At 51.1% G+C, this 16,998-nt stretch overlaps 1 protein-coding gene across 16 annotated transcripts in view; it reads left to right on the forward strand.

Moving 5' to 3' along the window:
- The window catches only part of GLCE (glucuronic acid epimerase), a 54,896-nt gene extending 48,584 nt beyond the window's left edge, over positions 1 to 6,312 (forward strand). For 15 of the 16 annotated variants that reach the window (XM_030015321.2, XM_030015316.2, XM_030015322.2 and 12 more), the window contains one exon: positions 2,390 to 6,312. In XM_030015321.2, coding sequence (XP_029871181.1) covers positions 2,390 to 3,414 — 1,025 coding nt within the window. In that variant the 3' untranslated portion in view covers positions 3,415 to 6,312. The remainder of the gene's footprint in view (positions 1 to 2,389) is intronic. The other variant, XM_030015315.2, reaches the window with a different exon arrangement.
- Positions 6,313 to 16,998: the final 10,686 nt, after the last annotated feature.

Consider the following 16,998-nt stretch of genomic DNA (forward strand, 5'->3'; position numbering starts at 1 on the left):
CACGTTTCCTGAGCCTTTCAGCTTCTGTCTCAAAATAGAAGCCAAAAAAAAAAAAAAAAAAAAAAATGGAACCAGTTGTGAAGCCTGGGAAATAGCACTGACGTGTGATAAGCAGATGTTGACAGATGATAGATAAGGTCTATTTTCAGCCTGGAGCAAGCGTAGCACGTGCAACTCTTCGGTTGGACCCGGGATCTCTCTCTTCATTGGGATGCAAGTATTTTTGCAAAATTTGAGATCTTGGTTCTGGCTAACCCAAGTTGCCTTAAACAAGGCAGCAAGAGGGAGCAGCTGCCCATGTGCTGCACAGGTATTTGCAGAGGACAGGGGGAGGACGGTGAAGGTCTGGGGCTGCATACGGGCGTCCTCCTTCACCTGCAGACGTGCAAGATGCATTTTGTTGCCATCTCTTCACTTTACTGTGTTCTGTTTTGTACTTAGCAGGGAAATTCATTATTTCATGCAAGAGTTTCCTTTGTGCTAGGACAGGCTCATTAATAAGGACGTAATGTATTTTTCCTCGATCAATACCCATTAGAATTAATGAGTCCATTACTTAAAAAGACAATGAAGTAATTTTCAGTTGGCACCTTAGGCCTGAGTCTCTAGGGAAAAAATTGTCGAACACTCTTGTGTCTTTGTAGTAGATAAATATGGGGAGAGGAAAGGCTAAAAGATCTGTTATGTATTCTCTTCTCATCCTTTATTGATGGCAGAGTAATCTGCGGGGCTCGAAGGCCGAGGTACGCATCCACTCGTCTTAGATGGCCTTAAGTAATGGATTTATAGGCGCTTAAGGCAGTGCAAACAACAGGCAGCCTTTAGTTCTCCTTTGCTTCTTAAAACTCTCCCCCCCCCCCCCCCCCGCCATTGTAATTCACTTCGTTATCACACAAGCATTTATTTACAAGGAACCATAAAACTTACTTGACAGGAATTGCGAGTGGGGTTTTTAATTAGATTTTTCATAGGAGCAAAATGTTGTGTAACAAAGCGCTCAGTTTCTTGTCCCGAAGCAGATTCTGATCTCCAAAATTCAAAGGAGTGAGGCTTTTACTTTAAAAGATTGGAAAACATGACATTCAGTCAAAATAATAGGTACTGTACAATAGCATCGTACAACACAAGACATTGCAAAATGCCATAGATTAGTTTGGGAGATGGAGAAAAGCCTCTGCTCTGCAGAAGAAGCTGACCGTAACTCGAAGGTTGCACGTAGAAATATTTATGGGGTATTTCACACATCAAGAAGTAGCAGAAAGGAGACAATTGCCTTGCACAGGCAAATTTTATTCTATGGAAAGCTGTTAATTTAAGATGACTGTCTTTAAGTGTTTATCATCCCCCTGTGCCTTCAAAGCTACAAGATTTGCACACAGCTTTACAAACTAATTAGCCCTTTGATCTTGTAGTATAGGTTTTTGGGGGAGAAGTTGATTTTACATTTTAAAATCTAGCCTGCAAGAGAGCACCGGATTTTATTATGTGGCATTGCCTAGGAGCTTTATTTAAATTTTTTTTTAATTAAACTGAGTTTTGCCAATGGAGAGGTTAATAAATACTTTAACACATTAGTCTTTCTATATTCTTTTCTTTTTTTCCCCGTTAAACTAATCAGCGCACTGTTTTTTGGAACTGTCAGGTTGGGAAAGAAAAAAGTTGTAAATGTAAATATTAGTCCCAGGGGGATCCTGAATACCTGCTTCTTGGCACTCCTGGCTTTTTTGTTTTTGCTGAAAGCAGAGCTTTATTCGGAAATGCGACTGCTCAAGCGGCGCTGCGTTTTTGGTGTCTTTTCTGCCAAGTGAAATTTTCAGTTTGGAGCAAGAGAGTGGTGGTTCATTTATGTTGTGAATTACAGAAGGGAAAGATCACGTAGCATCTACGTTCTTGCAGCTTGGCTGCTGTGCCCCATCCTGCAGGAAAAGTGCGGCTCTGCCCGTCCTGCATCCTGCCAGCAGGCAGCTGCAGGCAGCAGTAAGACCCCCCCTGCCTTGCTGATGTCCCTTTCCCTTACCCCAGATCCTGCTGGTGTCCGTTGCACTCCTCCATCGATCAGGTACCAGAAGCCTCCGATAAAGCCATCGATCGAGCCCCTGGCACTTCTGCTCCGCAGCAAAGTGTTGCAGCGTGTTAATGTAAGAGGCAAACGAGTTTTCCCCAGTGCTGCGGGAGTCAGCCTTCACTTGCGGATTTACTTTTATGCTTAATTAAATAATACATGGTAGGGCGCAGAAAGAATGATTGAATTATTGATGGGCTGCCCTAAAAGCTTTTGGATCCTGTCTGGTAAGAGGGGTTACCTCTGGAAGGTGCGCTCTGTAGCTTAAACATTTTGGAGAAATGAGGGTTTTACCACTGAACAAGGCTTTTTTGGTTTGTTTTGCAGAAAATACCGAGGGGGTATCTCTGCAGCTTGGGAACACCCGAGATTTTATTATTTCTTTCGATCTCAAATTCATAACAAATGGGAGCGTTTCCGTGGTTCTCGAGACAACGGAGAAGAACCAGCTCTTCACCGTCCACTACGTCTCCAACACCCAGCTCATCGCTTTTAAGGACCGAGACATCTACTACGGCATCGGTCCCAGGACTAGCTGGAGCACCCTCACCAGAGACCTGGTGACTGACCTACGGAAGGGCGTTGGCCTCTCGAACACAAAAGCCGTCAAGCAGACCAAAATCATGCCCAAGAGAGTGGTGAGGCTGGTAGCGAAGGGTAGAGGCTTCCTCGATAATGTCACCATCTCGGCCACCGCTCACATGGCGGCTTTTTTTGCTGCCAGCAACTGGCTGGTGAGGAACCAGGACGAGAGGGGCGGCTGGCCCATTATGGTGACGAGGAAGCTGGGGGAAGGCTTTAAGTCCTTGGACCCGGGCTGGTACTCGGCCATGGCGCAAGGACAGGCCATCTCGACGCTGGTGCGGGCGTACCTGCTGACGAAGGACCACGTGTTCCTCAGCTCGGCTCTGCGGGCGACGGCGCCGTACAAGCTGCCGTCGGAGCAGCGCGGGGTGAAAGCCGTCTTCATGAACCGGCACGACTGGTACGAGGAGTACCCGACCTCGCCCAGCTCCTTCGTGCTCAACGGTTTCATGTACTCCTTAATCGGGCTGTATGACTTAAAAGAAACGGCCGGGGAGAAGCTGGGGAAGGAGGCGCGGGTTCTCTACGAGCGGGGCATGGAGTCCCTGAAGGCCATGCTTCCCCTCTACGACACCGGCTCAGGGACCATCTACGACCTTCGGCACTTCATGCTCGGCACCGCTCCCAACCTGGCCCGATGGGACTATCACACCACCCACATCAACCAGCTCCAGCTCCTCAGCACGATAGACGAGTCCCCCATCTTCAAGGAGTTCGTCAAGAGGTGGAAGAGCTACCTGCGAGGTGGCCGGGCAAAGCACAACTAGAGCTTACAACCAAACCCCTCGGTCCTGCTGCCTCGCAGAGGTACAGTTTCAAAGGTTGCATCCTAAATTTTTATGGACCGTTTCAAAGAAGTGATCCTTAAAACTGATCTCCTGAAATCATTGCATTCCAGTGTGAAAACATTTGGGTCTGATGGGCAGGATTCGGGAACATCACCTGTCCTTAGTGCTCCACAGTGAAACTATCTGCACGAAGCCAAACCCCTTTGTGCTCCTGAGTTTGGGGACGTGTTTTGTTTTTCTTTTTTTTCCTTTTTGTAGGAAAATATCTGCAGAAGCCATACAGGTCTCTAAAGTCCAGCACTTGCCTGAAAAGTTAGTCCGTGGCCTCTTTTAAAATGGAGTTAATATGTGTATATGTTGGAACAGCGTAACAGATCATGTGGTGTAACGCCGTAAATGTGTATTTACTTGTAGCCTGGGTAGTGGACAGTGTATCTTTTTTTAAAGGTGGGGGCTTTTTAATAAGGATTCTTTTCTTGGGTTGAAAAATACACTTTTTTTTTTTTTTTTTTTTAATTCGGTTCTCTGTATGGAGATCCTTTAGCTGTATGGTTTCTTTACAGACGTGTGGACAGAAAACACGCAGACAGCGTGCAGGCTTCGAAGTCACGTCACGTAAGCACAACTCAGTGGGGCTCACAGACTGCACAAAGCCTGCAACCATGCCACCCCCTTTTTATAAAGCCAAATTTACCATCGCCTGTCAGGTTTGCTGGTGTCGCCTCCTCCCTGGTAGCTGGAATCTCTTGTCGTGGAGCCTGATGTTTTGTACTGTATTTTTTAATTACATCTGAGAGGTTTCTCTAAGCTTTTACAACTTCATTCTTTGGGAGACTTGTCTTGAATTCCTGAGTATGACGTGGAGCTCATTTTCAGTAGCGTGCAGGAAATGCAATTGGAATTAATTATGGTTTTCCTATGGTGATTTTCATTTTTAACCTGCTTCAGTGTATCAAGCATTTTAAAAATTAAAATTACCCCAGAGGGCTTTCCAGCTCCACCTGTGCTTTAATACCAAGTTTCACCTCTGCCTACTGTCTTACTCGTAGTGTAAGGGGTTGTTACATCTCCAGCACTGGCTTTTTGGGTGTGCTTTGTCTTCGTGGCTCTGCCAAGCAAGCAAGGGTACCCGTGCAATAACCAAACATACACATGTCCGAACCCAAACGCTTTCACTGTACTGTTGTAATGCAGAAGAAACCAGGTGGTTTCTTTTTCCTGTTTATCAGTCCTTTACAACCACCATTAGTCTGCCTTCTTGGCGTGTAGCATCCTGGTTGATCCAGAAGAGTAAAACCAACTGATAGCATCGTTAGATCAGGGGTGTTTTGGTTGGTAGTGTAGCAAATATTGGGTTATCAGCTCTGTTGAGGCATGCTGGTGTTTGCTGTTAAGAGTCCCAGACTCAAAAGCTCCTGACGTATGCCAGCATGGGAAGGACATGTATTAGCTTTGGGGTTTTTCCACTGATCTTATTACGTGTTGTACGTGTAGGTGGGGGTTAAGCTTAAGAAGTTCATGCTGACAACAAAGTTCATTCAAATCACAAAAAGGCTAGGCACAAGGACAATATGCATCTTGATTTTTTTTTTTCTTTTCTCTATTTTTTGATGCTTTTTCTTATTTCTCGCAGATATTTGAAGCAATTTTTTAATTACTTGATCTTTGCAAATGCATGCTACGATTATATCAATTAATATGAAAAGTGGATGTCACAGGAGAAATTTCAATACCAAAGGTAGCAGAGGTGAATTTTTTTTACGTACATGTGTACACACACGCGCACACTCACACACATACAAAACCCAGAAAAATGTGCTTCCTTTACAAACGACTGGTCCTTGCTGCAAACACAGAAACATCTTTCTCCTGCATGTTTCCTCCATCTTGTGCCCATTTTGGATTTGGAGAATCTAGAGAGACTCTCTGGGTACTGCTCAAGAGGGGGTATCGGTGCCTTATGGAGGCCACAATTTCCTCTTGGTTTTGGGTTTTTTTTCTGGTTTGGGGGGTTTTTTTGGTTTTTTTTAATTAATGCCAGTTAAAAAATTGCAGTGTCGCTGATTTTTTCAGTGCTTCGTGAGCGGCAGCCCGGCAGCTGTTGGATAGGTGAGCTCAGAAGTGTAGGTTGGCCATGCCAACGCCGTCGGTCCTGTCAGACCACCTTATCCTTAACATCTCCATTGCATTTTTGTTGGCCTTAGCACATGTGTGACGTCAACCAACCACCATCAGAGGTTGTAGAACCGAAGAGAGTTAGTGTGGGGTTTCTCCTGTTACTCTTTAATTGAGTTGTGCAGTGGAAGAGGATTATTGGACATTGGTGCCCATAACTTCATCAAATTCACTTAAGTTGGGGTTTTTTGTTTCTTTTCAGTCTTCAAACTGACAAAGGTCTTAGGGGCTAAGATCTGTTCAATCTTTCCATGGGGCTTACTGTACATAGACTTCATCGGAAACATAGTGCGCATGAGTATATGCAAACCAGTGACACACAAGCACAACTGTACAAGTGTGGCAGTGCTGTTTTTCTTGGCCATTGTGCAAGACATTCACTGAAAGCTGCTATTTTCATTCACCTTGTAATTGTACTTTATTTTTTCTACATTTTTTTCTTTTACATGTGGGATATACACCATGTGTTAAATATGCAATAAATTGTTTACAGGATGCTCTTGTAAAGGGTAGTCCTTTGTAAAGCTGTACAGACTTTGCAGTTTAAGCACAATGTGCACATGTTAGTTTTATATACAGCAAGACATGACTTTTTGCAGCGGGAAAGGTTCTACTATGTTTATATACAAAGTAAATGGATCAACGTTTGTGCTTAATGTAAAGCTGCTTTATAAGACTGTAAAATAAATTTTTTTATCTTAAGACAAACGTGGGGCATCTTCATTGTTTCAGTTGGTACCTTCTACCCCATGTGTGGTTGCAGGTGAGCCCTGGTGAGCAGTCATCTTAGTGGTTTTGAGATGTCTCCTTTTAGGGTATTCTGGAAGGTTTTTATTCTAAGTAAGGTAGAAAACATTCTTTTCAACAGTTAAGAGTTTGCTGATTTGGAGTGAGGACTACAGATCTATATTCTCTGTCTGCTTGAGTAAAGTTCACGCACTATGTTGCTGGTGTGAGTTGTTTCTGCTAAAGGCATCTCATTCTGAGTTTCTATGATTTTTGTTAAATAACAATTTTAACTGACTGGTCACTAAAAAATATCCTAACAAAGACAGCAGGTGGTCTGCTGAGGTTGCCTGTAATGTGCAAGAAGTGCACCACTTTCTTAATTCCTCTTTTCATCTAAAAATATGCAAGTCCTATCAAAATTCCCCCCCAAAATTGGGATTGAGGTCACCTCTGTCTTAGCCGTTCCATGCCTGAAGTGATGCTTCCCACCTTGATGCAGAAGTGCTGTTAAATCAGAGCTGATCAATGGAAAGTCGGTGCCTCCTTGGCTGTAAACGTGAGCTGCACCCAGGATGCTACGTTTGACTTGGTCGTGAATAATTTTGCATGACTGAAATGCATAGAGCAAATCTTCTGCAGCCGGGCAGAGCTTCAGGACTGTCTCCCAACTGCTTGGGTGAAAATATTGATTTTCATTACTTAGCAGTTTGTTAAAAACGTATGAATTGAAAATAGAAGTGGATTTCAATATGTTGTCTTGGTGATGAATTTGAATGTTTGCTGCTCAGTTTGTGGTGAAAAGAGATACATTTACCATCTGCCTGGAGTGACTGATAACTCCCATGTATGCTTTGCATTTCCTGAATGTTAAATAGCTGCTTCCATACTTTACTAATCTCCTCCAAAACCGGCAGGAGCTATTTAAAAGGCAAGCGCTCAATGTTTCAGCCTATTCAACAAGGTGGAGTTTTGCAATGAAGTACAAATGTTGAAAGACATCCTGGTGCTCACTGGCTTGAATCTTTAGGACAGTAAATATTTTAAGAGCTCATCTTGTTGAATTTGTATCTCCGAGCAACTTGCTGAGTAGCTCTCGTTGGGTTGAACTGAAGATTAACAGGATGGAGCACCTTGCGCCATGGTAATAATCACTAATGAGCAGAGGTTGGGAGGGGAGAGCAGAGGGGTTCTGCTCCTGCTCTCGTAGCTACTCAGGGGTTTCCCATCTCAGAGGAGAGGAGTACATGTGCCTGCCTTGGTCTGGAAGGGGTCAAAACCCACCATGCTGCTGGCCTCGAGCGGAGCTGCCATCCCGGGAGCAGGACACGCCTTGGAGTCTGTCTGTCTGTCTGCACTGGCCAGGACAGATGGATTCTGTGCATCTCCTGCCAGCTGCCACAAAAGGCTGTTTATCCACAGAGCAGAGGAGTTCCTGCTCCTTTCGAGGTGTCGCCAAGCCTTTGCACCAGGGAATTGGTGGACCCTCATGCTGTGAATACGCCAACAGTGCTTTATTTCTCAGCATACTTGGGTGACCACAGACAACCAGCTGCTGAGGGCTGGCTGTTCTGTCCCTAAAGAGGCAATGTGATATGTTTGATAGCTAATTACAGCAAGGTCAGGCTTCTGGTGCAAAGTGTGGGAAGAAACACAAGTATTGGCCTGGCCTCAAGCACCTGAGGGTCTGCTCTTACCCTCAACATGTGCAGATGCTGGTACCAGGTCGTGTTCGTGGTGGTGGTGAAGGTGAGGTGTGTGTCTGTTGGTTTTTTGGTTGTTTTTCTAGCTTAGTCTAGATTAATAGTATTTGCTAGTGGGAAAAAGCTCCATGTACAGCCTTCCTTCTGCACCATCCCGCGGGGGCTCCATCCCTTGCCTCGTGTGCCTCCTGGCCCCCCTCTGTCAGCAGAAATGCTGCTCTAAAGCGTTTTCCCTGTTTATAAGCCCAGTCTGATTGCCTTCCTGAGCTTAAGCGATGCCATTGCCTTAAGGCACTCCCTACTAAATGGATTCATCATGGTTTAGTGGCTTTCTGTCACCCTGACGAGGAAATACGAGCAACGCTGCTGATGCACGGAGCGGCTTCCCCGCACAGCAGGTCTCCAGCGAAGGAGGCGGCAGCTTCTTTACCAGCGCTGGGAGACATAAATGGCGCATGGACACATTTGCTAGGTCCAGGCGCCTGTTTGTGAGCGAAATCTTGGCTGAACCTTTCTGGGTGTTGAAAAGGGGTTTTTGAGGATGCTGGGGAAGAGGCTTGTTGTGCAGGCGCCGGCATCAGTGCCTGCTGAGGATGCTGCAAGGGCTTGGGGCTGGCTGCATCCCATGGCTGTGCCATGCGGGAACCCGCTCTGCTCCCCAGCCCCTCCAGAGGGACCCTGTGCTGGCCCTGGGCCAGCGATTTCCTCCCTTCCTTGCGTTTTTCCAGGTGGGATATCAAACCGTCCTCTGCATGGTGACCTCTAAGGTACTGAATCAGCCAGAGCCCCCCGGGCATGGAGCACCGAGCGGCACCGTCAGCTGCTTGTGTGCAGGAAGCATCTAAAAAGACTTATTTCTGCAAAGCCCATTACTGGGAGGGGAAAAAAAGAAAATCCAAATGGCATCGCTTGGGTGGGGAATACTAACCCATTAATTTGATCATAAAGAAGCCTTTTTATTGAAATCCCATCTTTATCCCAAGTGCTCACAGGGCTTGGCTGGATCTTATTAAATGCTCTGATATTCCACTGTAGCTTTTTGTTTTCCCTGGGCCTTGTTTGAACAATCAAATGTCAGCAGAAGCAGCTGGTGGTAAATGCCATTTCCCTCTGCCCGGGGACCGCAGGACTGGCTGCTGGGTGCTTAACCGAGAGATGAGCTGCTTAGAGAGAATTAAATATTAATACTGGCTATTGCTCTCTGTAATGCACTGGGCCCCCAGCGTGTGTGGAGCGGAGCTGTATCCAGCTGGGCCCATGGGTGCCGTGGGCAGGCAGAGCAGCGCGTGAAGCTCCGGGAAGTGATGATGAGGAGGGTGCCAGGGATGGCAAGGAAGGGCTGGGGGTGATTTTCCCTGTGGCGTCCCAGCGCTCCAGCGAGGGTTTGGCTCCTCTCCCACGATGCGGCTCCTCCTCGGCACCCGCTTCTCTCCCCACTGGTTTTCTGCAGCCGCTCTCCTCCCTCTCTGCTCTGCATCCCCGCAGCATCCCTGCTCCCGGCTGGGACTGCCGTACCCCCATGTCCTCCAAAAACTTAACAGTAATGTCAGCACCGGCACATTCCTCCATCTCACATGCCCTGTAAGCAGAACACGTCAGCATATTCATTTTGTGATTAAAAGTATTAATTAAGGGAGGCTGGAGCCAGAAATGTGTTGCATGAGCTGGGCTGTGCCAGCACCAGGGGCCGGCTGCGAGCAGGGGCCAAGAGGGCAAGGGTCCTGTTCCCTGCCTGGGATGTACCAGGGTGGTGATTTTGGCCAGACTCCCCTTTTTCCACCCAGGCTCGGCCACCTCAGTGCTCCCCCATTGCTTTCCAGATACAGGGGTCTCCGCCGGGATGCGGGAGGTGGGGAGCAGGCGATGGTGGAGCAGGAGGGGAGGAAACGCTGGAGCGAAGCCAGAGCTGCTCCGCAGGTACCTCCCAGGCTCAGCAGTGACCCGTGGGGGCAAAGCCCACCCCACCCCGCTGCCGTGAACCCCCCAGCTCCTCGGGGTGGAGGAGGCTGGGAGATGGCATCTCCAGAGAGGAGGGCAGAGAGGGGTGGTCTCCAAAGGCATTAAGGGGCTGCAGCAGGGCTTCTCCTCTGCTCACACAACGGCTGCTAACAGTGATGATGGAGCTGCTAATGATGTCAGTTTTTTCTTTTTTTTTTTTTTTTTTTTTTGATGAATTTAAAACTTTCTAAAGTTTTGGGGTTTTTTTGTTGATTGCTGGTGCAGCAGTGTTCCCAGAGTGACCCCATCCTGTAGCAAAGCCCGCAGCCACTCTCGCCCCAGCTTTCCCTGCCCATTGCAGAAGGAGGTAGGGACAGGGATCCTGCTCGGCTTGTGAGTGCCACCTGCTTTTACCCATCCTGCTCTGTTATTTGCAATGATTTCTGTAAAGCCTTCAGTTGCCCTGACTGCAGCAGAGGTCTGCTGGTGCCAGCGGGCTCGTGGTGCGCTCGGGGAGCTGCTCATGAGTGCGGGTCCCGCTGGCAGCACGGGCCATTAACACCCACCGAAGCAGGGGGCCGTGGGACACGCTGCAGCCCCGGGTCACCTACGGACATTTTGCAATTCTGCAAGTCAGGCACATCATGAGCTCGGCTCCGCTTTGCTGTGAGCTAGCACAAGGTCTGGAACAACTGATTGCCTTCATTTAGAATAGCTCCAGCTCACAACAACTGACTTTATAGACAACTAACTCCCTTTTATGGGGAAAAAACAACTCAGAGCAGCAGAATAAACCGTTGCATTCCTATTCCGCAGTTGTCACCTTGTGAATTGTCCCTTGTTGGTATTTGCACTGTGGTCGTGCCCAGCAGTGCCAGCCCAGCTGGCAGCAATGCCTGCTGCAAAGATGATGCTGCCAAAGCGCAGGCAGCGCAGGCAGAGGTTGCAGTGGGAGCCCTCGTCCTCCATGGGCATCCACACATGCTCTGCCCGGCACTCGGGCACAGCAGGATCAGGCCCCGCAGGGCTGCAGGAGATGGGACACACCGGCTCGGCCTCTGGCGGGGTTTGCACTGAAAAGGCGGCACTTGCGGTAGACCATGAATAACACGGCAAAGAATTAAATGTGTGTAATTAAACATGCGGGCTTAGGGCTAAATTAAATATTAACCAGTTCTCCCTTTGCACCTCCTGTTAGCGGCTCTGCCGCGAAGCTGCACGGAGAGGAGGCAGCGGCAGCTCCTCTCTGGGTAACCTGGCCAGGAGAGAAGGCATGAGCCAGCGCTGCCCTGACAAGGTCCCCTTTGCGAGGAGGAGGAGGACGGGAGATCAGGCTCCCTCTGGCCGCAGTGACCCCCCCTCCAGGATCTGGCACAGGGGCTCAGCACCGGCCGGTGGAGCCACTGCTGTGCCGGGCACTGTTGGCCCTGTCACCCAGGGGTGGTGGGGGACCGATGGGGCCACACAGCAGGTTTTGGGCAGGGCAAGGGCGAGAGATCCCAGAGGATCACCTCTGCCCATGCTGGTTCCTGGCTCTGTGGGGTATTGTGTGCCTGACCCGCAGCTCTTGATGGCTGCGGGGCCAGGGATGCTCCTCAGTCCTCCCGTGCAATGGCTTTCACGTGCTTGGACACTTCTGGGTTGGGGGGAACCTTTCCCACGCTTGGTCTTCACCCCTCGACAGAAACTTTGGGAAAGTCTGTGCCCGGACTCTCCTGTTAATTTAAAGACTGAAAAAAAAGCAGAAGAAATACTTACTTGGAGCACCTTGCCATCACTCCCCTGTGCATCAGACCCGGGCAGAGCTGGGCAGTGGGAGTACAGCCCAGGCACAGCCTTGCGAGGGCCGGACTCTGCCCTGCGAGCTGCTCAGCCTGAAAGCTGGGCTCAACCTAAAAGCTGGGCTCAGCCTGCAGCTGCCAGGGCTGGGGCTGTATGGGTGCCTGGGGGCTCGGCAGCTTGCCGTGGCTCTCCCCCAGGTTGGCAGGCCTTTACAGGCAGCTCCGGGTGCCTCCACAGCTCCCACTGAGTCATTTTTTTTTGAGGGTGGATGTTTGTCCACAGTTCAGCAAACAGACGCCGTTTTTCTGGGGTATGGCCAGCTGGGAAAAGTCACCTTTACGCTCCTGCTGCCCAGTTATAAGTCAAATAAAAACCAGGGAGTGATTAAAACCAGAGCACGCTGTGCTGGTGAGTGCAGGGGGGGATGCAGCCTGGATTCATGAGCTGAGACCGCAGGTGGGATGAGCGCTGGCACCCACGACGCGGCCTCTGCTCTGGTCCCTTGCGTGGGGGCCACCAGCATCCCCTGCCCCTTGGGTGGTGGCTGTCCCCAGGCTCTGCAGGGGCTGCGTGGGGTGGTCACATCTGCACGGGGGAGTGCAAGGGCACGTCTGGGGGTGCACGTAGGCAGGGGGTTGTGCACGCCTGGGAGGTGGATGTGCACATCTGCAGGGGTGGCTGCGAACGTCTGGGGCTGGGTGTGCACAGCGGGGGTGGGTCTGCACATCTGCAGGGGGCCGCGTCTGTGCGCAGCTTGGGGGACGGATGATGCGCAGGGGTATGCGCGTGCCCTTAGTGCTCCCCAGGCCATGCGGCGCGCCAGGGCTGCTGGCAAAGTGGCGGCGGAGCCAGCGCTGTCCCTGTCCCCAAGCCGCAGGATGTCCCCACTGGCACCGCTCAGCACCCAGTTCCCGCAGTTGCCTGCTGGGCCAAGCTGGGCCTCCCCAAAACCTGCACCGGGCACCCTGTTTGGGGCTTTCCTGCAGGTACCCCTTGCCCACAGCAAGCACCTAGAGCCGCTGTGACCCCCCCCAGATCAGCAGTGCTCCCTGTGCTCGGCCACACTCAGCTCACACTGTTCTCCATGAATGACAGAGCAGGGCAGCAGGATCTGGCCACTACTCAAATACCAATTTTTCATTTTTCATCCTCTCTGGCTTGTAACACCCTCAGTAAAAGCTCTCGGGTGGTTTGTGCTCGCTGCTGGTTTCCAGACCCCCGGGACGTCCCGCTCGCATGATTGTAGTTCAGCGTGGTTCCTATTTTGTTGCAAAAACTGTAGCTGGGGGTTCAGCCATTCAGTGCTGGGAAGTTTCTACTGGTTTGAAACTCATTGCACCAGTTGCATGGGAGGCACCGCGGGACTGGCACAGCCTTTGCAAGCGCTGAAAACAGTGGTCTTGGAAACATGAGGTTTCCTAGGCTGCTTGTACACAGGCACGGTGCTGGGAAGAAAGTCCTGCCTCGGGCTGGAGGTCATGCCCAAAGCGGGGTCAAAGTACTCGGGTATAAAATCTCTCCTCCGCCGCTGCTAGGCAGAGCTGCTGCCAGTGCACGAGCCGCCAGTGCGAATAAATGCGTCTGGATTATCTGATGGATTTGTGTCAATGATCGTGTAAAAACAATCAGGAGTAATTTTAAAGTTTTTTATGGTTTTATTATGGTGCAACAGCAGACTTCATCCTTTCCAGCTCATTTGACTGGCTGCAGCTCATAAACCCGGGCAGGCGAGGGGGTAAGTAGAGTAAATCTGCATCTTGGTCTCTGTGGTCAATGGTTTGGAGGAAAAAAGAGCCCAGAAGATGGTTTAAAACACATGCTTAATGCCAAAAGCATGGAATGGGCAGAGACGCAGCGTTTTCCTCCTGCTCGCCTCTCTCCTGGCCCGGAGCCCTGTGGGGACGGGGACTGCAGGGTATGAAGTCAGTGACAATCTGCCCCAGGAGCCGAGCTGTCCCCTGCCCCGCAGCTGGATGCAGACGTGTGTGTGCGCAGCCCGGCCATGGCCTCACCCGCCCCATGCCTGCAAAATAAATCCTAATTTTGTGCCAATTTGCTGGCAAGGGGGAAAAAACGCTGCAGGAGCTGTGGGTGACCCAGAGGTGCCCAGTTATCCATGATACAGCTCCTCCTCTGAGCAATGCTGTGATGAAATTGTCTTCCTTCTGCTGCCTGGGGACAGCTTTACTTTCTTCATCCAAATAAAAGGGTTGTTTATAAACCCAGCCTTGCATGGGCTCATGCCGAAGCGTAAGCATCGGCTTCTGCTGGCACGCATCCGTCCCTGCATCCCCGGCTCATCTCCTGAGCTCTTGTTTGCTGCCAGGGATGAATTTCGTGGTAGCAGAGGTCACGGCCACAGGGCTTGGGTTTTGCTGGTGACATCTGGCTCTCTGCATGGGGGTCCCTTCGTTAAGGAACCTGTTACTGGACCCGTTGGTGCAAATCCCCGTGCCCGTCCCATAGCTGCCTCCCGCCGGTGGGTCAGCCAGCGAGGCTCTGACATTGGGAAACAGGCATGCTCTCAGCTCTGGGGCATCCCTCATGGTGGGAACAGCACCCAAAAGGAGATGGCAGAGCCCTGGGAAGCCGTTGTCCAAGGGGAAGCTGTGCTGCAATGCCGGCAAAGGAGGGTTAACACGCTTACACCCAGAAACTGATGTCAAGAGACCTTCCCTTGTGATTAAAATGCAGGATAGTGCTGCACATTCACCAGCCCTGATTTCATATGACCCTTAATGCTTCTCCCCGTGACCTGTGAGCAGTGCATTACGCTGGGCTCCAGTTCTTCCAACTACTTAATAATACAGGAGCAATGCCCATGCATTCCTCTCCAGCGACCTGCAGTCCTCAATCTACCGCTGTATTCAGATATTGTGAAACACGTTACCAACGGCTGCAGTAAAAATAGAGGCTTTATCGGGGAGGAGAAGGGGAACCACGCTGGGGTTTGCAGCCGGCGCAGGCGTGGGGAGAGCCGGTGGCTCCGGCTCCGCGGTGACCGAGGGGACCCCCATCGCCCAGCCAGCTGTGGTCCTCTGTCCAGCCGGGAATGATGTAAGAACTCTTTCCAATTTGGGAGCACCTCCCTCTTCATCTACAGGAGGGTTTTAACTGTACGGTCTCCTCGGAGACAGTTAAGCAAGTTTCGGGTGTTTTCCGGTGCTAAAGCAGAAGGGCCTGGGAGCTGAAGATGCACAGGGAGGTCTGTGAGTTAATATTTTTTCCTGCCCGTATTCCACTTCCTTGCAGCCCGGCTGAAGCTAATCCAGAGCACAATCTGAGAGCGTTTGGCCACAGTTATTTCCGGTTTTATTTTGTTGCCTTTTTCCTGTTCCACTAAAAGACGAGCCAGAATTAATTTGCTCCTAATCTGGGAAAGCAGCCGGCGGGGCTGACCTCCGTCGCGTCCTTCCCCCCGAGCCCAGCTGGGGTGCGGGGACTGTCCCGCCGGGTGCCAGCAGCAGGCAGGGGTTTTGACAGAGCCTCCTTGCCCTTCCTGCTGGGCTGCCGGTTTTGGCAAAACCTGCCCCAGCCCGCTCGCTTGGCTGCCTACGCCCCGACCAGGCTTCCAACGCGGCTGGGCCATGTGGGCTGTGTTTGTACACAGATGAGTAATACGGTCTCCCAGAGCCAGCGCCGGCGATAACACAGCATCCGACCCAGCCCCGCTCCCGGGAGCAGTGCCGTAAGTACCGGCCGCTCTGCTTTTTCCCCTGAATCATTTTGGCTTGCTGCTTTTCACGCTACTCCGGGGATGCTGAGGGTTTGCACGGCACGATGCTCACCCATGGGTCTGCACCGGGAGGCTGGGAGTTTTTCACACGCGCCGTGAAAAGATGAAGGTGGGAAGGAGCTGTGTGTGACAGGGACAGTGCTGCGGGGGCCGGCAGGACTTTGCTTTTTCTCTGCCCTCCTACAGCACCAGCAGCTCGTGGCTGTGCTGGTCGCTTGCAGAATTTATGGAAGTTTCACTCGGCAGCGTTTTAGGAGCGGGACGGGGCGCTGAGACGTGGCCGTCCCCCGAGGAGGACGAATGAAAGCACTGGGTCTGGCAAAGAGCTCAAGCACGTGCCTGAGACGCACTGATTTTGGAAAGCCTTGAGCTTACGCGTATGCTCGGAGCTGCCTGCTCATCTCAGATCCGGAGCAGATACCAGCAGCCACCCGCAGCAATAACAACCTCCTACAAAGCCTCTGTTGTTCTGCTGGAAAAGGTCTTGGCATGTCCCGTGCTGCTGATGCTGGGGCCGAGCACTCAAAGGAGCCCAGACGCTAGTTTTACAGTTCAACTAGTCTCTCTCCTTGCGCCGCTGTAAGTCATAAAAGTTAATAATTAACAGCTAAAAATATTTTTCCCTCCATTGAAAGGCACCGGCTGGTGCTGGCGGGGAAAGCTGTGCCATGCGAGAGCTGCTGCAGCCACGCTCCACGCATGCTGGAGCCAAGTCTGGACACGCGGCGGAGGGACGGTGACAGGGGACATGTCAGGGCTCGTCTCACCAGAGACAAACTGCAGCCTTAAAGGGTGAAAGCTGGTGCCAGGCAGGAACGTTCCCTGGGTGAACTCGGCACAAACCAAAGGCTCCCGGGCTGGACCTGCAGCCTGAGGTGCCTGACATGCCCACAGGCCTTTGTGCATGGCCATGGGGGGATGAGGATGAGGAGGAGGAGGAGTAGGAGGAGGAGGAGGCATCCCTCATCCCACACCGCTGCCACAGGAGCACTGCTCCCCGGGGTGGAAAAAGTCAGCTGAAGGAGGAGGAAAACACGGGACTGCAGGGTGTGCCTGGACTGCTGCTGCACCCCGCAGCTCCGGTGACTCATTTTGCTTTTAAAAATACAAGTTCTTCGTTAAGGCTGGGCCCGGTGCTTCCCACGTCCTTCTGCGGAGGCAGCCTGGCGTGCGGTGGGCACAGGGGACCGGCTCCCTGCTTTAGGCATGGTTTGCCGGGGTTGCACCCAAGTCCACCCAGCTCGGGGCTCCCATCCAAGGGCTCTTTGCAAATCAGGGCTCCTGCACCTCGCGACGTGCCTTTGTGAAGAGCTTGTGCGGCTTCCTTGGCTTCACTGAGATAACAGACATTATTTTTGTTCCATCCCATCATCACCTTCATTTGTGTTTATATCAGCCGTGCAGCAGGGATAGGCAAAGGCTGCCTCTGTGCCAGGCTGCCCTTTATTTCTGGAGCATGCAAATAACCAACCGCAGCCCTCGTTCCCTGCCCTCGCTCCCTGC

This window comes from Aquila chrysaetos, chromosome 5, assembly GCF_900496995.4.
Source record: "Aquila chrysaetos chrysaetos chromosome 5, bAquChr1.4, whole genome shotgun sequence".
In the NCBI taxonomy this organism is placed as follows: domain Eukaryota; kingdom Metazoa; phylum Chordata; class Aves; order Accipitriformes; family Accipitridae; genus Aquila; species Aquila chrysaetos.